We start from the raw sequence: 23092 nt of genomic DNA, 5'->3' as shown, positions 1-23092 counted from the left end.
CCGCGCTCCTCTCTCCGCCCCAGCGCTCGGCCCCGGCGAGCCGCGCCGCCGCATCGCAAAGCCCGTCCTCAGAGCAGGTCCAGCCGCCACCGCCCGAGACCCGTCGCCGCAGCCCTCCCGCGTCGCACACATGGAGGATTACCACAAACCCGACCAGCAGACGCTGCAGGCGCTGAAGGACACGGCCAACCGGCTCCGCATCGGCTCCATCAAGGCCACGACCGCGGCCGGCTCCGGGTGAGTGAGAGAGGCCGGCGTGCAGCGACCCAGCCCCGGCCGCACAACCAGAGCCGCGCTCCCGCATCCCGGGGCTGCATCCGGCCTCGGAATCGTGCTGGGAGGGGCCGTGCCGGGCTCCCGCTGCCCGGAGACGCTCCGGTGCCCCAGGGGCACAGCCCCCGGTCCCGCGGTCTGCTTCCCGCCCGCGGTGCGGGGATGCAGCGGGCCCGGCCGTGCCGGCCGCGGTAGCGCTGGGGCGGCGTGCACGGGGATAGGCAGCGGGCAGGGCCGATCCCGCAGGAGCCCCCGGCGCTGATGGATGCGGAGGAGGCACGTGTGGAAATGGCGGCCGGGGGCTCCGCGGGCACAGCCCGCCCGGGCCGGGCCACGCCGGTCGCCGGTGCCGGCTGGTGTTGTGACTGGGAGAGAATGCTAAGTTGGGGCAGGACTGAAAACCAAAGAATTTGTGCCCGAGGCGCAAGCGGCTTCTTTTTCATTGCGTGCCCGTCAGTTGGAACTAATTCTGCACAGAATTTCAAGTGAGCCCAAGTGGGATTATCTGTGCAATGCCCGCGGTCTCCAATGGGCAGTTTATTCAGGCCTCTGGACAGGATTTAGTGTGGGCTCTGATGTGTGCAGATTCCAGGGTTATCCTTTCTTTGATCGTGCTTTACCTATGGAAAAAAAAATCTCTGCAAACAATCAGCTTTTAGCCATGTCAAATTAAAGCCATTTTTCTTCTGCTTGAAAAATATATTAATGCTTCCATATGAAGTGCTGGGCTTTTTTTCTTTTTTACACATATCCCGTCTTGTTGCAATTTCCTCCTTTGGCCCTCTTTGAAACTAGCTGCAGTGTTTAAAAAAATCTGACTGAATCCCTTGGATGCTGAGGTTTCTGTGAAGAAGGGTGATGTGCAAAATATTATAAAGCTTCTTTGAATTGCCTTACAGTCCCCACGCTGTGCCTGGCATGAGCTCCCTCACATGGCTCTCGAAGCTGAACTTTACTCGTTCCGTTTGCAGCCAGCAAATGAAAGTGCTGCTGTTGTTCTTCCTGTGAAATGGGGTGTTGGACGCGGGAAACCTCTCAGCAAGTCCGAGCAGTGCTTTTTTACAAATCTGTCTTTTCTAGGTCCAGTCTGGAGAGAAAAGTATGGGATACCCAGCAATTGCCCTTTTAGTTCTTGATTTGTTTCAGAGCTGCAGTGTACACTATTACACAAGTCCGTGTGAAAGTGTAAATTGAAAAATTTGCTTTGTAGAGCTTGGGCTTCTGCGGTCAGCTTCCAGTAATTATTTTAAGCAGGCAACGGGGATGTGTGGTATCAGTTGTCTCATCAACAGATAAAATTATTTCTCTGTTTTTCTGATGTGCTGTTAAAGAATAAGGATCATACTACAGCCTCTGTTTCTCTTCCGCGGTCCATGAAATTCACCAGTAAAACCATTCTCACCATACTGATGAAGAAACAGTAAAAGTAGTTTTACTCAAGCTTTTTATTCCCTGGTTCATCTGTGCTACAATACTGAGTCCTTCTAGCACAAAGGCATTTCAGTAATCCCTCTGGTTTATTCTGCCACTGGAGTTGTGTAGTCTGAAATTATTACACAACCTGATAACAAGCAGATTATGAAAGATGGGCTCTTGAGAGAAGATTCTATTGATAAGTAATATATTTTCTTAGTAAGATTTCATTGCCAAGATCATGGTGTAGTAATGTGCCTAAAAGACATTCAGTCTGTTGTGGAGTTAGGCAAAGCATGTACATTTCCAAAGCAGCTGCGCATTGTGAATGTTTCCCAAAAACTGGGACAGTGCACTTTGCTTAAATTGCTGGTGTGCACTGAGGATGGGAAAAGATGTTTGAATGGAAGTTAAGTTTAAATAAAACCTTACAGTTAGTTAAAAATGTGAATTGTCATGATGGCTTTCACTTTGTTAAGGAAATCCATGTTTGTTAAAGGTGTAGCTTGTAAAAAGTGAAGGAAATACTTGCAATAAAAGCAATTCAGAAAAAACAGGACCTGCCTACACTTTCAAGGAAGTAATTTCTGTGAACTGCGGCATGTATTGCAACACAAATGGTGGTGTGGTAGATATGTCACACCAGTTCTTGCAGTCTTTACTTCTTTTACCTTCTGTTCAAGAAAGTACAGTCTTTGCCTGGACAAGACCTAACTCAGTCTGATCCTGAAGTTGCTCAAACACATCACTTTGAGTATTTCATCAGCTGGAGTGGAAAAATTCAGTGAACTGGAAAAAAAAATTTGTGCTCAAAATTACTTACGTGGGCAAAAAATTTGATTCGTTTAGTTGTAAAGATTGAGCATACTTGCTTTGGGGTGTGGAAGAGCTTTTTCTTTTAGATAAGTAGTGCACACATTCCCATTGAAATGGGTAGAGTGTCTGCTGTAGCTGATGATAAATTGCTGCAGTTTTGAAACAGTGTCTTGGCTTCCTAAAGCAGGATGGATACATTCTTAAAAGTGGAAGTTGCAAGAGTTTCTTAAGAGGCAGTTAAGTTTCATAATATGTGATGTGATCACTTGTTGCAGATGATTTTTTTCTTCAGTTTTTTTGGTTTTGACTCAATGTTCCATTTTAGCTTTCCACTGCTATCCTTTGAAATGTAGATGGAACAAATATCAATTGATTCACAGTTATAAGAAACCCCTACAAAACTAATTTGGAGCAATCATTTTACCCTTTTTATTTTTGTGTGGATCCAGGATTTTGGTGTTCTAGTGTACTTTGGTTTGGTTTCCTACCAAAGGACTGTATTTCAAAGTTCAGAGTTTTTTTATTTCTGATAGTAGAAATTAATTTAATTAACCTGTAGCTTTAACAGATGTTTTTCCAATTTTCAGGTAATTTATTAAATTTTTCTACTTTTTTTTTATTTCCACATGCTACCATTTTAGGTGGTTTAAAACTTTTTTAATCAAGACCAGGAGTTCATAGAAGTATGGTTAAGTATAAAGTTAATAAAATTAAAGGAATGAAAGCTTTAAACAAGCATGTAAGGCTTATTGATTAACTCAAATCCATAAATATTTACTAATATGTTTGAACCATGGTTTAAAGCTAATTCTCTTGGTTCCCTGTGTGTGAGTACTTACTAAGGGATGGACACTAACAATAATTTGAATTTTGCTAGTGTTTTGCATGTTTTTATTCTCTTATTACAGTTATGTTGGTGATGTTGGGTGGGAAGGTTTATTACTATCAAAAGAAAATATTCTGGTTAAAGTTCTACTGAAAGTGTTGTCTAATCCTAACATGCATGGTAAATGTACATGTAGGAAACAAAAGTGACACTTCCATAGTCAGTTTATCCTGTTTTACAAGGAGGATCAAATATTTGAAGAATAGCCTGCTAAAGATGAAAAGTAAATGTGGGTAGAAGAGGAAATGAGAAGAAACTGCTTTTTCAACCTCCTTACTATTCATCATCTACTTTCCTGTACTTCAGTAGCAATGGCTGATGTCAAGAATTATGTTTACATCAGTAAAATCTGAAAAATGCTATTTTCCATACTCAATAAAGATTTTTAAGGAGCCTCCTTACCCTTTTTAAGCTTTATGGCAAGTGAAAAGCCAAGGCTGGTACCCCCAAGTGGTCAAACCGTGCCACCCATTCCAGGTGCATAAGAACTACAGTGATTATTATGTAAATTACAGTAATCTAGATAAATAAAAGTAATTCTGTGCCCTTCTATTGCACTTCTAATGAAATATATATCTTGTCATGGAATTACTCCATATTTGCTACTTGCATAACCTCTTCACATAACTTTATATTCACTAGGTACTTTATGGCACAGTTGCCTGTGAAATGGGCCTGTGTATTCCTAAGGCAAGTTATAGTTGAGTATGAATTCATGTGCTGTTATCCCAGACAATTCAATGGGAGAGACTACACCAGATATTTTTAAATGTTTGATAAACCAACTCATACAATATTTCAAATGTATAAAGATGTAAATGTAGAAAATGTTAGTTCCCCTCTTAGCCAAAGATTAAGCAATTTAGTATTTTACAACATGTATCTGGGTGTTTACTGGAGACAGTAAATTTCCATATCCAGTTTCAGTAGAAGATGAAACAAGAATTGCATTATTTAATGTCCTCTTTAAAAATCAGAATTCTTATTCTGTCAACTCTAATGTGGTACAATGAAATGGTTCCTAAGTTATACTATTATAAATGTTCCAGAACTCTCTGCAGAAGTTAATCTTGCATTACCAATCCCTGTATGTTCATCAGAGCCTGAACAAGCCCTGATGCCATGCTTTCAATTTCTCCACTCAGCTAGTGGCTCCAGTTCTGTGGAAAGCTGTCCATGTTTCCTTTGCATTGGTGTGAATTTCTGCCACCAGATAAATCAGTGGAGTCTGATTTCAGGCCCAGGCTGACACAGCCTGTGTGCTTCAGCCACCCCTTCAGGTGGTGGTCCTTGGCATGGAGAAGGTAGACCTCTAAAAAACTAGTCCTTGAGCTGCCAGCAGGGTCTTGCTTGAACACCCTTTTCAGCCAGATCAGAGGCTCCCTTTGTCTCAAAGTATTTGATTGGCACTGGGGGAACAGCACAGGGTGGGATATCAAACACTTCAGGTTTGTGTATTTTAATGCTGAGGAGTTGGAGTCTGATGAAGTGATACTTTAAAGACGTGGTCCTAAGCAAACAGTAACACAAGTGGTAATCTTGGGTCTTCTTGACTTGTAGCCACCCTACATCATGTTGCAGTGCAGCAGAGATTATGTCTGTGCTGTTTTTCCATACCATGAGGTACAAAGTGCAAGACCCCAGAAACGCCAGCAACGACCGGTTTGTCCTTTCAAAGGTAAATAAATAATTACTGGTTTGCTGTCCTGTTACAGTCTGCTAGCTAAGAGCTGTCTTTCTATAGATTTAATTGACTTGTCTTCTTTGACTTGTGTTTACATACACTTACATCTGCAGAGAAGTCTCTTGGAAATATTTGAGAGCCTGGAATTTGTCCGCTTCAGAAAGAAAGAAACTGGCTGAATTAAGTTACAACATAACTTAAAAACAGTTTAAAAGGGGTCTTTGTAATGTGTCCTGATAAGTCTTAACTCCACTATGTTAAGTTGTTGTAATGTTAAATAATAAATATTATATTGTCTATACAATCTATCAGGATGCAATAAGGTCTATTTTATTTTTCTAATGAGGCAGTTGCAGTTGGCTTTTGTGCTCTCTTGTTAAATGCAGCCCTGCTGTTCTGCCTGCAGCCATGTCACAGTGGGCAGTAATTCCTGCCAGCTTCTCAGGGAGCATTACATGAAACAGGGCAGGTTAGTGAGTAGTTTGCAGTTTGAACTCCTACTGTGCCAGTATGGTACTAAAGTCACTGTTACATCTGAAGCCACTGTGGGTCAGAAAACACTTAAACCCCAGTCTGTGCTGCCTGTTAGTGTTTCTGTCCCCTTTTACATTGTGTCCTTGCAAATCACAGGGATATATTGTTCATATGGCACAAAGGCAGGTGAGAGGCCTTCAGAAAACATAAAACATGGCAAAAGATGTAAAACATGGCAGATGAAGTGTTCCAGTGATGCACATTCCATCTTTGAGTCCAAATTCCTCAAGTGGTGGCTCACAGTAGTGCTGTGGAGCCCATGGTGAATGTCCTTGTGCTGGATGTAACTGTTGCCCAGTCTGGTGGCCACTCTGAAAGAAGGAACTGAGTGAGAATTCAAAGCAGTTGATGCTGAGGTGGTGAAACACTGAGAGTCACTTCCTCATGTTTACTTTAGCTCTCTAATTAATCAATGTTTCTGTCCAGAGTTGCTAAATGGCTTCAAACCTCTGTGTGCTCTTTTGACTCCTGATGACTCCAGGAGTAGAAGATAACTGCTCCACAAAGGTCTGAGTGTACAAAGCTTAAAACTTCTCCTGTTGTCACTCACTGCATTCAGCCCTGAGTACATTCATATTGAAGGAAGTTCTAGTGAGAGAACACTGCTCATCCTGCTGGGGTGCTGTAAGCAGGGGCACGGGGAGCTTGGAAACAAGCATCAGTGTGGATGTGTGCATTGTAAAAATGGTTAATAACTCCATGCCTTCCTGATGGGCGCAAGAATCTGATTTCAGGATCTGTCAGCTTTGTAGAGTTTTGTCCTGATAGTTAAGAACTGTGAAATTTGTGTTTTGTTTACAATTTCTGTTTCTCTCTAGGGTCATGCAGCACCAATTTTGTATTCTGTTTGGGCAGAGGCTGGCTTTCTACAAGAAGCAGAATTACTGAACTTGAGGAAAATTGATTCTGTCCTAGAAGGACACCCAGTGCCAGTGAGTGCTCATAATCTTTGATACGAAAGTGTTTCCTGTGAAACAACAAGTGTGTATTTCACAGTGATTTTGGTTGCCAGCTGTTCAGTACAGCAAAGACAGACTTCTAAGAAGGATGATGGCATTTATGGCATTCAATTTATTCAAATTGAATTTGAATTGTATTTGAATGAGCATATAGAAATGGTCTTTATGGTAGTAGTAAAGTTCCCCTACAGCCCTGCACGGGAGCATTTTCCATTTCATAAATGTTTAGGTAAAGTTCCATCCAGGCTTCACTTGCCCTTTAAGCAGCTTTGAGGTATTTCAAGAGTTTACACCCAGTTTGGCCATCTCATTGGTCTTTCCATTCCCAGCCAGTTGTTTCAATTGGTTCTTTTTTACACAAAATCATCAATTCTTAACTGTTGCCATCTGAAGCATAGCTGAGAAATTCCATTCTCTCTCAGAGTGCCCAGTTAGCTTGTGACAGTCAACATGAAGGAAATTGCAATGCAGGGAAATCAGGGGTTCAAGATTTAGAGGGACTTGCACACTGTTATGGCTGAGAAGCTGCATTTTGGTGTATGTTGAACCATCTTCTAGCACTGAAAATTACTTCCTCTATTTTTTAACTATAAAACAATCATCTTTTTATTCTCAGAGACAAGCCTTCACTGATGTGGCTACTGGATCCCTTGGGCAGGGTCTTGGTGCTGCTTGTGGAATGGCATACACTGGCAAATTCTTTGACAGAGCCAGGTAATTCCATTTTCATACTTCATGATTTATAGGCATTCAATGGGAAAATTTTGTTAAAATTAGATAGATAGATAGATAGATTCATTCTCCTTTATTCAATCCCAAATCTGATTTCAAATTCAGGTTTTAAATGATAGATAATTACAAAGATGTTGCCAGTGAAACTACCAAGGGTTTAAAGATTAGCAACAATTAGTGCATATGTGTGTTTCTTTTGTGACCCGACAGCATTGCAAGCTGATGTTCCTGCACAGAGAAGACAGGGAGTTGTTGGAGGAGCCTCTAACTTCCAGAGAGTAACTGATATCCATTTTGAGACTGGATGTGTCCCTTTAGAAGGAAAGTGCAAGCTGGAGAGGTCTGTTCAAAGTCAGATGACAAATAATGGAGAACACTGGATAAGGAACAGTTATGGTCAATAATAGCATAATTGAATCATAAAGTAGGGCTCCAAAATGTTATCAGAAAGGCACTCAACTCCACAGAGACAAAAATGACTGCTCCTGCCATTTGTTTTGTGCACAAGAAAAGAAGATGTCTAAAGGCAAATCTGTATGAGGAGGAAAATAGCCTGATGTGGTTGATATATTTTATTTGACAGTTCTAGTACATCCAAGCATAGGCTGCCCAGTTAATGTGTCCTACACTTCACTAGCTTGAAATCATTTCTGTGAAAGATGACTTGCTGATTTTAATTGAGTTTAGCAGATGCTACGTGTGGAAAAAATCTAACTAGTGCTTACATGACAAAAGGAAAAGGTGGTCTTGCGTGCAGCACTGGGGAGCAGCTTAAGTGCAAGGAGTTCACATTTAGCTGAAGGCAGGTAGGAATCAGATCAAAAGTCTCTTATAGCTTCATGTTGAGTAAAAAAAATATCACTGACAGTAATCTCAATTATTTTGTTTTAAAATTATATATTTGAAATTATATATTTGAAATTATATATTTGAAATTATATATTTGAAGGATAATTTACTATTCTTTTTTTTTCATTTTAGTGGGTAATAAACATTTACAAAGTTTTGTTGTCCAGAAGAAGAGTGGTAGTAAAAGACAAATGCTGTGGCTGAATTTGGTAGAGATGAGACAGTACTCCTGCTAACTGAGTTTTACCTAAATAAAGGGCTTCAGTGGTTGGAGAAATAGTCTACAAAGTCATTTAATGTTGGTTATCTTTTTACTGAACTCTGAATTTGTTATGCAGTATGCTTTAAACCATAGCTGAGCTCATCTACAATTTAGAGTTTCCTGAAATTAATTCCTGTTGTTGTCCTTCCAGAGGGTATATGGGAGGAAGGAGGAAGCAGAGGTAACTGTCCCTGCATTGTTCAGGATCTTGCTGAGTCATAGTGACAGTGTTCAATGGGCTTGTTCAGTCAAGCCTTGCAGTGGGAGGCTTAAGACTTGATTTTTTTGAGACAAAGGTTTGGAAAGGAGTGCAGTATTTTTCATCTTATTTTTCTAAAGTGTAACGGCTCATAACTATTTGAATTTGATTTGTCTAAGGTTATGTAACTTTAGCCGAGGTGAATGCATTGAACAATGGTAATTGAGTTTGGGATAGAAAAATGAAGTGAATTCTTACTATGAATTATTGGAGGAGTTTTGATTTAATAGTGCTCACAAATCAAACCTAATTTATTTTCATTTTTAATTTCTTCTAGCTATCGAGTGTACTGTCTGCTTGGAGATGGAGAGTTATCTGAAGGCTCTGTTTGGGAGGCAATGGCCTTTGCTGGCTTTTACAAGCTTGATAATCTTGTTGCTATATTTGATATTAATCGTCTTGGACAAAGTGACCCTGCTCCTCTGCAGCATCACGTTGAAATCTACCAGAAACGCTGCGAGGCCTTTGGGTATGTGAGTGGGAGAAGCTCAGGATAATCTCTCATTTGAAAATGTATGTTCTGTTTGCTTCTCAGAATTGTTCAAATGAGCTTTCAGCTCTAAAGGATTCTATCAGTAAGGAAGAGGGTCTTTCATAATGCCTGATATTGGTCGACTTTAGGGCTGCAGCAGGAATATTGAAAGTGGCAAAATTTGTTGGTTTTGAGGAAAAATAAGGACTGCTTGCACAGATAAATCTGTCAAGGGTCTTAAAACTGTTTTTAACACATCAAATTCAGATTTTATAACTGTGACCAGATGTCCTATTATAGCAAGTAGATCAGAAAAAATCAGTTTGGAAAGTAAAAGAATTTTTTGTGTATTGGCTTTCATTTAGTTTCATATTTCTATGCAGATGCAGAGTCCATGCTAAAAAAATTGTCAGATACAATAGAAACCAAATTATGCCTGGCTGTTTCGGGTTTTTTTAATCAACGTCTATTGTCAGTTTTCATCTTATTTCTAGATGTTTGATTTGCTCTTGTGATTAAAAATGGCCATTATGTCTGAAGAAATGTAGGATAACTTAGTTATCTGTGGGCTGTGAATTTTGCTCATAGTTGTTGATCTCCCTGTGACTCATTTTGCATTATAAAAAAGCAGCTGTGCTATTTTTTATGGATTCAAATAAATGCTAGTTCATGTTTCTGGCATACTTTGGGTCTCTTAAAAAGACACTGCACTGGAATGAAGTTAGTATTTGTTATTGTTATTGCTGACTACCAGAGAGTGTCACATGCTAAAACCCTTTAGAAACAGTTGATCTGTTTGTGTTCTTAGCTGGCATGCCATCATTGTGGATGGACACAGTGTGGAGGAGCTTTGCAAAGCCTTTGGCCAGGCCAAACATCAGCCAACAGCCATCATTGCAAAGACTTTTAAAGGCAAAGGCATATCAGGTAATAAAACAATTCTTGCTTTGCACACACACGTAGATATAATGTACACCTAGTGCTGCAGTACAGGTAGCTGCACATCTGAGCAACAGCTGCAGAAGGTCTTTGACCTTCTGTACCTGTCAGCAACATTACTGCTGAGAAAATTGGTTTGGTCCTATCAAGTGGGACATATGCCAGCTATGGAGTGTTCTATCCATGGGATGGAGCAAATGCATACTCAGTGTGTCAAGGGTTGCCATGATTCCCTTTAGCCACAGCTTTTAGCAGCACTCTGAGCTTGCCTTTCAGACCAGATAAATATTAATAACAGCAGTGAATACCATTCCTTTTCATTGAGTAAGCAAGCAAAGTTCATTATTTGCAGTGACTGAAGAAAAAGTGTATCAGCCAGAGAGGTGATTTGGCTGTTAGTGCTGGGCGCACAGATAAGAGTCATCAGAAGCTATTAAAATAAAGCTGTAAAATATCAGATCTTGTTTGAATTGGACACCTTGGTTAACTGTTGTTTCAAACTTATCTGAGTTTGTTTAAACAGAACTGTTGAAATTTCATGGGAAATGTTAATGCTGATTTACTGGTCACTTCCTGCCACACTGAGGTCTGTTAGGGGCAAATTTACAAATCATTTCAGTAGAAAGTGCTGGGATTTTGTCACAAGTTTGGAATATATGAAATTTGATTATGTAAAATTCCTCCTATTTGTTTAAATATGTCTGTCTCAATGCAGTTGAATACTACTGTAATTGTTCAAGGAATTTCTTCCTTGAAAGAAAATACTGGACTGTAATACTCCATTGCACTTTGATCTGGGTAAAATCTGCAGCTAAAAACCTAAATTGTTTTTATACTTTTCTTACTTGTAATGTGACTTTAAATACACAGGTGTTGAAGATAAGGAAAGCTGGCATGGAAAGCCCCTTCCAAAAAATATGGCTGAACAAGTCATTCAGGAAATAGATGACAGAATCCAGAACAAGAAAAAGCTTTCTCCAGCCCTTCCAGAAGAAGATGCACCTATAGTAAATATTAGAAACATTAAGATGCCATCTCCACCAACTTACAAAGTGGGAGAAAAGGTATTCCCTTCTTTTTCACTGATGGTCAGATATTTCAAAGTGTGAGACTGTTTAACAGGATGGCAGGAAGCTGTGTGTTGTGCCTTGACCCAATTGCAACTACCCACCTCTTCTCAGCAGGCAGACACCTATTTCTGTGGTGTGACACAGACAGTCAACTTACTGGCTATCGAAAGGGTATATAAATATATTAAAATATGGAGATTCAAATCACTCTTCTTCATTTCATGATCATTAACAATTTTCTAAACTATTTTGTGTGCCTTTGAAATTGAAGAAACTCCTTGAGGTTCAGTGAATTTCTGATTGGAAAGCAAGGTTTTAAACATTTCCTAGCCAGATTGGTGGGGAGTTGCCCATTTCAGCACAGGTGTATTTTCTAATGCTTCGTTGTGGGTTTGTTTACTCTTCTGTGTGTCACTGTACTCATATGTACTTTTGATACTGCTATCATTTGAAAACAATAAAACAGGAAGAAAAAGAAGCCTCTAGTAAGCAACAAGTTACAGGAGCCCTGGTGTGTTTTCCTTTTGCAGTGGGCCACCCGCAAGGCTTACGGGGTTGCGCTTGCAAAACTGGGCCATGCCAACGATCGAGTGATTGCCCTGGATGGCGACACAAAGAACTCCACCTTCTCTGAGCTCTTCAAGAAGGAGCATCCCAGTCGCTACATTGAGTGCTACATTGCTGAGCAGAACATGGTAACTGCTCCCTTGGCTTTATTGAAAGATCAGTATGATCCCTCAAGTGTGAGTCCCCTTACAGTGGGGGTCTAATACTTGTTTTTCAAATAAATGAGAGATAATTGTAGCAAAAACTAATTTAGGAACCTTGTTCTAATTTCTACTTTGCTAAAGAAGGGCCCTTTTAGTAAATACCAGTCCAAATAACACAGGTAAATCCATTCCCTCTTACTAATGATGATTTTTGTCTTCTGGAGATAGCAAGACCATGTACATTGGACTGAGAACCTAAGCCTTTGATCCAGGAGAAGAAAGAGAGGGATAAGTCTTAAAAATCTTTGAATGGCTGCTTTAAGCAGATAAAGAAAAGAAGCTACCAGTAAGAGTCAACCATAACAGCTAGCAGTTGAAGCATGAAGCAGAGGAGATGCAGGAGAATAGATACTGGGAGGGTGAGTTGCCTCCTTTCCTTTCTGGAAATGCCAGCAATTAGAAGCAGGACTAAACAGAGATTTTTAATCTGCATTGAGAGCTTCTTGCTAAAGTTTTAGGGCAAGAAGTGCCACAGATGATGTCCTGGAAACTGCTGATAAATGAGGAATTCACTGTTCTTATCCAATGTCCAATTTCAGGTGAGCATTGCAGTTGGCTGTGCCACTCGTGACAGGACCGTTGCTTTTGCCAGCACTTTTGCCACCTTCTTCTCGCGGGCGTTCGACCAGATCCGCATGGCCGCCATCTCCGACAGCAACATCAACCTCTGCGGCTCCCACTGCGGCGTCTCCATCGGTAAGGGAGCCACTCCCTGATGGGTGTCTGGCAGCCAGATGGATCCTGCTCTGTGCAGGCAAGCTGTGCTCTAGCTGGGGTGGTGCAACTGTGGCAGCAGGGATAGCAGGAAGTTCTATTTACAAGTCCATTTCTGTTGTATTTAGAAAGAATGAGAAAAATTTCAAGCTGTCATCAGCTTGTTTTTCCGCTTTGGCCTGATGAAAATAGGACTTTTCCCTACAAGATTTCCTACTGTACAAGTAAAGACTGATATAAAGGGATTGGACTGAAACTGAGGGGTTCGGGTTCCATTTAATCTTCGCAGTTGATGAAAAAAGAGAGAATATTCTCTCTGTGGAGAGAATAGTCATGTGCTTACTATACCATTGTTTCCCAGTCTCTTACTGGGAATCTCTCTTGCTAATGATACTGTTCTTGCACAGATGCTCTTGTCCATCAATCTCAAAAACACTTTAGAGATCACACATTTGAAATCACCATTTCAACTTATCCCAGTATTTTTTACTACTGAAATTGTTAATATGGTGATTTAAAAAATCCAAAATTTCTTACATACTAATGAAACAGGAACTGTGAAGCTGTTATATAATTCAGAAAATTGAATCATACAACGTTTTGGTTGGAATGATCTTAAAGGTCATCTCCTTCCAACATCTCCCACTAGATCAGGTTGCTCAAAATGAGGCAGGACTTACCCTTGGCTGTCTTGAATCAACTCCCTCTCCCCATGTGCCTTAGTACAGCTTCTAGGAGGACCTGTTCCAGGATCTTCCCAGGCACAGAGTGGTAGTTGGTAGTTCCCAGGATTCTCTATTTTCACCTTTTTTAAACCAGGTGCAGTGTTTCCCTTTTTCCAGTTACTGGGGACTCCACCTGGTGCTGCTGTGACTTTTCCTGGGGAGTGTCTTGGCAGCTACTTCAGCCAATTCCCTCAGGACTCTGGGATGCATCTGGTCAGCTCCCATGGACTCTTGTAGGTTGAGGTTCCTCAGAAGGTCACAAGCCTGATCTGTTGTGTTTTAATCCCAGGTGGACACCAAGTACCACCCAGTCACTCACACACTCCCTGTCCCTGCAATGGGATTGGGAGGAGAATCAGAAAAAAACTTTTAAGTTAACTGCTACTACTACTACTACTACTAATAGTAATAATTGTAGTCATAAACTCCAAAAAACCAGCACAATACAATTTCTCAATACCCACTGAGCAATGCCCAGCCTGTCCCTGAGCTGTGGTCAGCCCCTTGCAGCTCCCCCCATTCCCAGTTTGTATGCTGAGCATGGCATTCTGTGATATGGAATGTTCTTGTGGCCAGCTTGGGCCATGGTCCCTCCCAGCTTTTTGTCCTCACTGGCAGCAGATGAGGACACTGAAAAGTCCTTGATTTAGGATAACACCACACAGCAGCAACCAAAACATTGGTATGTTATCAACAGCATTTGGAACTTTGCTTGTCCAGGCCCTCTCCTGCAGTCCATCCACCTGAGAGGTGTGGGAAAAGGGTTTGCCAGTGGAGACCAAGGCAGCAGAGCCAGCACATCTCAGTCCAACTGCCTGAGGGCCCTCACCAGCAGAGCCTTCTCTGGTCTTGCCTTCCCACTGTAACATCAGATCATAGTGGGGTTGGCTTTGGTTTGAAGGAGGAAGAGAATTATATTTTTAATCTGAAATGCATAGACATGACCCATGAAAACAGGAACAGACTTGCATACCAAGAAGAAAAATGCAAGTAGACATTCATGCTTGAAAAACTAGTAGGTATTTCTAGGGAAAGTGAAAGAGAGGGAGAGCTGACAGGGGTAGTAAATTAAGGTTCACTGCCTACATCAGTTTTTCAGTTGATTTAATAGTTTTGGCTGGCAGTAAGGTTTGGCGAAGAGTTGGATGGGGGAGGGGGGGGTTCATTTAAAACAAAATAGTTAAGTTGATCTGTAGTATTGGTAAGGATTTAAAGATGCTTCATAAACACATGTAATCTCATCCCAAACTTCAAACTTAACCTGTAGCAGTACAGTTCTCTGGAGCAGAGACTGTATATACTGTATATGTAATTAAGGGAGGGATTCTATTGCAAGCCTCTTATTAAAATCAGCCCTTCCACCTTCAGACTTCTAGCAAGCAGGGTGCTGATGCAAAAGCCAATTAGGTTTGGTCTTTGCTTATTTAAGAAGATAAAACTCCTTTGGGTTACCCGAATTGTCTCCTAGAACTACATTTCCAAGTTTCAATTTTCAGCACATGAAATGTTCTGCTGGGAGCTGTGACTGTGAAGTGCAGACTTGGATTTATAAAGTTGTTTGAGGTACAAATCTGATTCAAGCCTCAACTTGATTTTCAAAAAAGAATTTCAACCTAAAGTTTTGCAACTTATATGAAGAGTTACAAAGAAAGTTATTCAGAGAAATCTTTTAGCAGTTAAAAAATTCAATTTTAAATGAAAGGGTATGAATGAAGCATACTTCCTATTAAAACTCTGGGCCTGCATGGAATTCCAAATCTGCATGGAATTCAGAATCCAATCTGCATCTGTGGTGAAAATTGAAGTTTTATGTATGCAGTTCTGGGCTTCTGCTGCACTGAAATTTGAACCATTAAATTTATGAAAAATAGCTAATAGACCTTCTGAACTTGTACAAGTTCACTCCTAGACCAATACTTGCTGATAGACTGAAACATTAAATAAGTTATAAGGTCCTAAGAGTATAATGGAAAAATCTGTATTTTTCAAACTGAACATACAGGAAAAGAAATCATAGTGTACATGTGTCAGAAATAGAAATATCAATTGTTTAGACTGTTTTATATTCTGGACATTTGCTACTGCTCATATTAAGCACCTACTTCTTTTATTAAGCTATAAATGTAGGTTTTGCAGATGTAATTGAGAATTATACTCTCATTTGATCTGTGGTATTCCAAAACCATATAAATTGACATTTTCATGAAGGCTTGGGGCCAGACGCAACTTCGTGCTAGTCTGTAAGTTACTTTGAATTGAATTGAGGAGCTTTGAATGTTGGTGGTATTGGCACCACCATAGCCAAAGCAGGATAAGCATGAGTAACCCTCTACCTTGGATAAGATTCAAATTCAGGATATCAAAATTACCACCTGATAATTTTATTCTTCATCATTTCATTTTCCTTCTATGCCTTCATTGTGTGAGTGCATTTTAGGAAAGGAAAATGCCCACTGGACCCTCTCACTCAGAGTACACACATTTAGAAACTGTGACATTGAGAGGGTGTCTTCATGTCATGATTGAAAGCCAAAACACTTCCTTTTCCTGGTCTGTGCTTACTTCATTAGTAATGGGCAGTGGCAGAGTTCAATGATTGATCTTTTTAATGTGTTCAAAGTTCTTCAGAATTTTGTGCTGCTCTTAGGAACATATTCTCCTCCTTCCTCGTGAACTCGTCCTTCTTGAATAACAGGTAGTGGGTGCATGTGGGAAGGCTCTTAGCCCTGCTGCTGCAGGCTGTGACATGAGTGGATTCAGAGCTCTGTGCATGGCTGCTTTGGAGCAGTGCCATTCCCAAAGCTCCCTTACATAAGGTCACTGGGGGTGGGGGGTGTTGTGGTGGTTGTTTCTTTAACCATGGAAAATCATGGCACGCAGCACGTGTCCTGGCTAACAGTTCCTTTCCATAGATCTGCAGTTTGTGCCATGAGATGCTTGAGTTGTTAAATTAACAACACAGATGCCCTATAGCTCCTTAAAAGACCTTTTTACAGCATTAAAAAATACATACATACCCTTCATTTAATCTTGAAATCAGCCTAAGAATTTGAGAGTAGTTGTACCAATTGCACTCTCCATTTCTGATGGGACACATGCAATTCTCCTTTCACATTTCCAGAAGTTTAAATCTGGAGGAACACTTATTGACAAGTATAAATTTTGCCTCAGCACATTGTAAATCTGAAGATGTTCAGATATCTTGTGACCCTCTTTCTGTATCTGTACCCTTCCTATTTGGTTGTATTCTTTTGTGTTGTTTTATTGTTATACTTTATTTCCTATTTTTTCTTTTTAATCCCAGTTCTCTTTCTTTTTAGTCTCTTTCTATCCTTATTTACTGTTTAGATGGTTCCAAGTTTAAGGAGAAGATGATTCTTTTCTCAAGCAGGTAGACTTGCATGTCGTGTGTGTGCCTGATTTTATCCTTTTCTCCTTTTTTGCCTGGTTTACGTTGAACCTCACTTCTATATTGAGTGATTGTCAAAAATGTGCACTTGCTCCTCTGTAACCCTGCTTTAATTCTTCCAGGTGAGGATGGGCCATCTCAGATGGGGCTGGAGGATCTGAGCATGTTCCGGGCTATTCCCAACTCCACTGTGTTTTACCCCAGTGATGCTGTAGCCACTGAAAAAGCAGTGGAAATAGCTGCCAACACCAAGGTTTGCATCAGAGTATTTCTGAGCCAGAGAATAATTCTGGCTTTTGTACTACTCTTGTTGCTTCTGGCATGTTTCTTGCATGTCTCTACCCACGTAAATTCTTCCCAAGGCTCCACTGGGGCAGTGGGATGTTTTCTTTTCAAGGAAAGGTTGCAGACATTCTGTCCAGGCTAGTGCTGAATGAACAATCTTGAATGCTGTGGGCCAGATCTGGGGAGATGTAAATGATTACACAAGTGCAGTTTGAATCTATATTGAATTAAAGTGTAGGTCTTTAGCAAACCTAAAAGTGCTCTAGTAGTACCTTATCTCTGGGGTCAAACTTGAAGCTGGATATGGAAAGATAAATCTCTATACTGAGGATTTTGATCATCTCCTTGATCAGTATTCTCCTTGGCTGTGATAGAACTTTTTCGTGAGAAAGGAGAAAATTATCTGAAAAAATCTAATCTTGCTACTACAGGTTTTTAGTGAAGGAGTGTAACAAATATGATGAGTGGTTTGTGGAAAAAAAGATGGGAGGTGGGGAAAGAAGTGGGAAGAACAGATTAAAGTACAAGTTTGCTACTTCCTCTGGAACGGCTTCTGAACTTTAACTGATGAAAAGCCTTTTTCCTTGCTTTCAACCAAGCATTCTTCTCCAATTTAAAACTGACAGAGTAAAAGTTGCACAGATATGGTAAGGTTCTAAGAGTCTAATTAACTCAAGTAGTAGTCTCAATTTCCACAAGAGAACAGAAGAGAAATAAGTATCTTGGAATCAGAAAGGAAAACTGTACGTTATCAGTGTGCTTTAAGAGGAGGTGAAATGTTTTGTACTGTTTGAAGCAACCAGCTGCCATGAAGGACTAATGGGAATTGGTGGGGCAGAGTTTACTTATAAGAACCAGAGGCAACATAGGAAGGTGAACATCAGACAAATAGAAAAAGTCATTTTGCTGTATTTTTTTCCATATGATTTATCAACTAGAATGTCAACACTTTTCTGTTTTCCTAACTTCTAACATGTTTACCTCGGAAACAGGGCATTTGTTTCATCAGAACCAGTCGTCCTGAAAATCCTGTCATTTACAACAACAATGAGGACTTCCATATTGGACAGGCAAAGGTAAATACTGCACAGATAAATAGAACCAGAAAAATATGCAGTGTTTCCTTTGTAAATACTGCACAGATAAAGAGAATCAGAAAAATATGAAGTGTTCCTTTTTTAAAAGCCCTTTTCCCTCTAAAGTGTTGCAAATATTTGATATTTTCATTAAAATCTCTAGAAATGTAAAAGAAAACTCCAGTAAGATTAAGTGTTAAAAACACATGGATGTGTTTTCTTGCAGGTGGTTTTGAAGAGTAAGGATGACCAAGTGACTGTGATTGGAGCAGGAGTCACTCTGCATGAAGCACTGGCTGCAGCAGAACAGCTGAGAAAAGGTGGGGCTTTTTTCCTTTTTGTCACATAACACCAAAAAAAATCAATACCAGTCAGCCTAAGTGCTCACTCTGTCCTGGTAAACATGAATGACACTGTTCAGCTAGTCAGGCACGGGTAGCTGAAACTACAACACAGCATTCAGCTGCCAGTCTCACCTAATGGAGGAGGTTTTAGTTGGCTTAGCAGCATCAGTAGCCATGAAAACTGACAGCAGATCACATCAGGGTCTCCTTAGAATTGCTCATCTGTGGTAGTGCCCTGTGGGCAGAGGTCTGGGGACACTGTGTGAGAAGCAGGAGTGGCATCTGGTCTGGTACAGCACAATCAGCTGCAAACAGGCTGGGGCCAGATCCCAAAGCACAGCTTGTCACCTGTGTGTGCCTGTGGGCACCTGGCCCTGGGCTGGGCTCACTGCTGACCTGCGTTCCTTTGAATGCAGCAACTCTGAACCACTGTGGGAGGGGCACTAATCTATGGCAGTGCTCAAGCCACTGACATCTCACAGCAATGGCAACCCTTCAATGAAATGAGAAAGAAACCATCAAAAACCCCTCTGTGAATCAGGAGCTTCTCCTCAGGAAAAGATTACAAATAGCAGGAGATAATACAGTAATTCTGCCTGTGGCTTATGGGGAGCTTTGTGTGCAGCATCTGGGTGGACTGATACTTTGTCATGACCTTGAGTCACCAGGCTTAGGACATTTTGAAAGTTGTATTTTCAGAACCATTGTTATTTTTCTACACTTACCGTGCTTTACAATGCTCTGCTGGTCTTGAAGTCTGAGTAATCACCTCTGGAGAGATAATCCCACAGTGCAGAGGCAAAGTCTAATATCCAAAATGTATTGGCCACTAAAGAGCCTTCAGTCACAAAATGACAATAGGGCCTCTTCATGTGTAGCAGTCAGGCCAGTGTTCAGCCAGCCAGGATCGGAGACAGCCTCACATAATTGCTATTCTTTATAAACAATTGCCATTTGTGTGCAGCTTTAATGAGCCATTGGGCCAGCCTTATGAGGGCAGGGCAGATCTGGGTTTGGTGCCAACCAACCTTAAGGGTGCCCTGGTAGGGCTGGGCAGCTCAGGTAGGCACACCTGAAAGGTGGCAGCCTGCAATGAAGAAAGAATTCAGAATGCCTACACACCAAAGAATAAGTGGAAATTGTACTTGGCTTGACAATAAAGGTAAAATAAAGGTCTGGGAAAAAAATTACAACTGGCAGCCTAAGTAAGGAGGATTTCTCTGGTGACTGGATTCACTCTTACCTGGGGAAAGCCAGTTAGATTACTTTTTTACTGACAGGTGATCCTGGTAACCTTGAGTCCCTCATCCAAGCCTCCTCCATCATGTCTGTGAATAAATGGATATCACTATTCCACAAGGTCCATGGAGAAAGAATAGATATAAAAATTAGGCTTGGCTGGGTTCTGTGGTAGATAAGCCAGAGGTACAGGTACCTGGGAGTTCATGTGGGCAGTTCTCATAATGGTCTAGCAGATCACAGCCATTGCCTGTACCACTGACATTGTCTTGCAAGTGCAATTCATTGTTGCAAATAATTTTCATTTGTTTATGCAGAAAAGATCTACATCCGTGTGATTGATCCCTTCACTATAAAGCCCCTGGATAAGAAAACAATACTTGAAAATGCAAGAGCAACCAAGGGCAGAATCATCACTGTTGAGGACCATTACCATGAAGGTGAGAAGGGTCTGGGAGGTCATAGCCCTCAGAGGCTGGAAGCTTCTGACCTGACAGAGGAGTCTGAGACCTGATGCTGTCATCCCATGAAAGCAAAAGAAAGATTTCAGGTGTTTTTGGTGCTGTTAGGATTATAAAGTGACACTGAGGGTTGAAAGGTTCCAAAGATTTAAGGGGTAATCAGGGCTGCCTTTCTGATTAACTTGGCCTTGTGTGCCCTTTCTGTGCTTGGTCCAAGTGCAGTCTGGATTCATTTGTGCCCAGTGAAATTGTAAATTCCTGCTGTGCTGCAGGGGTTCTGCTCAGTGTGTTCTCTGAAAGGCTGTACAGCAGCTTCTTTGCAGGTGTGAAATTGCAAGAGAGACCATTGCTGTGCAGGTTTAAGTATTCCACGTGTCCAAAAGCTTGGCTCCAGGGTACATGAAATCAGATGGTTTGGGCAGTTTTCATAGTTTTTCCACAGTTACTAAGGGATAAATTCCTCCCTTTTTCTTCTCCACCACCATAGATGTCTACTAAAAGAAATTAGTAGATATAGTTATGAGACTATTATCTTAATTTAAGGTGAGCATCACTCTTGCCAGGTATCTGAAGTGAGCTGGTTCTACTGTAAGTGCTGGATACACCATGTTTTGTCCCAGACTATGGATGGTGATAGATCCCTGAAGCTCATCATTTTATTGCTCAGCTCTGGACAAGTATTTTACTGCAGGTTTGCAAGACAGCAGAGTCTTAACTGTGAGGTGCTGAACAGGAGCTCTGTGCTGGCATGGTGCTCTGTGGTGCAGGCAGGGCTGGTGTCTGTGCTTGCAGGACCCATCACACTGAGCTCACCAGCTGCATCCACAGAGGTGCACCTGGCTGCAGGCTCAGTTTGGTTAAATCCCACCACACCTGGAGCTGTGGGCAGCCCTGTGATCCTGGATACACTCTCTGAAGGGTAGCACTAAGGTGTCTCTTCTACCAGGTCTCACAGCACATGCTTTTGACACAAGTCCTGTTTTCTTCTTCCCTTCTGCTTCCAGTGTCTCTCCTGCCTCCATGCAGTTCCCGTTGCATCCTTTGTGCCTGTGACTGATAGTGAGTCAGTGCTGAGCTCTGAGCAAAGGTTGTGAATACATTACATAACCCAGAGAGGTGCCCAGCAGCACGTACAGGCTCTGTGAAAAGATGGAGCTCTGAGCTGCTGAGATTGGTTGGAATTTCAGCACGTTAAGTACACTTGTAAATGCTATCAGTCAAAGTGTATTTTTAAACCTGGTTCCTGGTGGCTGATGCTGAGGTGGTGAGAGCTTGTTGACAGTCCTGTGCCCTTGAGAGGCAGGTGTGTCCTGCTGCTTATGGCTGAGTACTTCAGAAATGGCAGCCTGCTTGTCCTCAGGATGCCTTTGGCACAGGACAGGGTTTTCAGTTTGCAGTCAGCCCACTCAGACACGTGTGATAGGTGTTCTCCTGAGGCTGGGGATAGAGGCTCTAAGTTGCAGGCCCCACACACACAGTGTGGATGTCCCTGCTGGGACACTCCATCAGTGCCGTATCTCCCTCTCTCCACAGGTGGCATGGGCGAAGCCGTGTGCGCCGCCGTGGTGGGCGAGCCCGGTGTCACCGTCACTCGCCTGGCCGTGTCCCATGTGCCCCGCAGCGGGAAGCCAGCAGAGCTGCTGAGGATGTTTGGCATTGACAAGGATGCCATCATGCAGGCGGTGAGGGCAGCCGTGTCCAAGTCCAGGAACGCCGAGTAGACGGGAGCATCTCGTGCTGTGTAACGAAGAGCTGCGTTTGGAGAGGTTAAGGCAGGCAAAGGTGCTTTATGTAGAGAGTTCTAATAAAAATACCAGCTTAAAAAACCTTCTGGGGTTTCATCTTTTCTCTGTGGGGTTTGGTGTTGTGAGGCAATACCTGCATGTTTAGAGCCCCTCCTCTCTGCATTGTCCCCAGCCATTTCAAACCAAAGGCAAGGAGGAAGTACCCAATATGCTGGGTGGTGCTGAAATGGAATGAGATGTTCCAGGTCCTGGGGAACCAACAGGGAGGTGAGGCCCAGCTGGGCTTGAATGGCAGTGCAGACAGCACAAGTGAAGGAAAAAAAGTTGGAACTCCTCATAGGAACTTGTAGTTTTGAGTGCTTGGTTGTTGCTACAGCAAGGGTAATGCTAAAGGATCTGAAAGAAGAGCAGGAAATTCCCAGGTACTCAAGAGGATGCAGCTCAATGTGTAAGTTGCTTTTTTGTTGAGAACTGACTTTTCTCATGGGACCTGCTGTAAGTGGCTTAGCTGTTCATCTCACATGGTGGGAGGCACTTGGTGACTTTTTAAATGTTTTGCAGTTTTTAGATGTTTTGCTTATTTTACCCGTAAGCAGTTTCTGTTAAAATTAAAAATTTATGTTTACTGCAGAGTACCAAATTTAAAACATTAAGTATTGAAACATGTTTCTCATCTTGACTGTTCCACAAATTGCCTTTCAGAAAGACATTAGACAGCAGAGGACACCAAAAAAGCCCTTTTCATCAGAGCAGGGTGACTATAGTTTTCAGTTCACCCAAAAGCCATTTGCCTCTAGCATGGCTACAGTGCTCTGAGCAAGACTTTATTTGCAGACTAACACAAAATATACAGTAGTTTGGGATGGTGAAATATTTCTACAAAGACATGTAAAGGAGCATATAAATACTATGAAATAATTTATATTCATCCTTCTTGCACAATTTAGCCCTTGAGGCATTGGGTGGCAGCTGTGCTGTGTTGGTGCAGGCCTGAGTGCAACTGTTGGTGTTTCTGGCAGTGCAGCTGGAACTGCAGGCAAGAGTGATTGACAATGGTGCTTCAAATTACATACAACAAAAAGTAACCTTTCTAATTTTCTGAGCAAGGCTTGAAATTGTTCCTGTAAAAATCTGAGCTGTTTGGCTTTACAGCTTTCAGATTTACATATCCTTAGA

At 41.7% G+C, this 23092-nt stretch overlaps 1 protein-coding gene across 1 annotated transcript; it reads left to right on the top strand.

The window, feature by feature from the left end:
* On the top strand, positions 1 to 21998 carry TKT (transketolase). Its single transcript, XM_030956633.1, has 14 exons — positions 1 to 237; positions 4949 to 5066; positions 6425 to 6538; positions 7182 to 7279; positions 8945 to 9136; positions 9948 to 10066; positions 10949 to 11142; positions 11679 to 11843; positions 12458 to 12614; positions 16889 to 17019; positions 18044 to 18127; positions 18354 to 18447; positions 20028 to 20150; positions 21705 to 21998. Exons 1-14 carry the CDS (start codon positions 131 to 133, stop codon positions 21890 to 21892), a joined length of 1884 nt encoding a protein of 627 aa, XP_030812493.1. The 5' UTR covers positions 1 to 130; the 3' UTR covers positions 21893 to 21998.
* Positions 21999 to 23092: the final 1094 nt, after the last annotated feature.

This window comes from Camarhynchus parvulus, chromosome 12 (assembly GCF_901933205.1).
Source record: "Camarhynchus parvulus chromosome 12, STF_HiC, whole genome shotgun sequence".
NCBI lineage: Eukaryota > Metazoa > Chordata > Aves > Passeriformes > Thraupidae > Camarhynchus > Camarhynchus parvulus.
This window is presented reverse-complemented; position numbering and strand designations above follow the sequence as displayed.

Excerpts from the sequence above, each read along its gene's own strand:
- TKT (XM_030956633.1), top strand. The coding sequence starts at position 131 with ATGGAGGATTACCACAAACCCGACCAGCAGACGCTGCAGGCGCTGAAG. Across the intron at positions 5,067-6,424 it reads ACCGGTTTGTCCTTTCAAAG|GGTCATGCAGCACCAATTTT; the intron begins GTAAATAAATAA and ends GTTTCTCTCTAG. Across the intron at positions 11,844-12,457 it reads ACATTGCTGAGCAGAACATG|GTGAGCATTGCAGTTGGCTG; the intron begins GTAACTGCTCCC and ends GTCCAATTTCAG.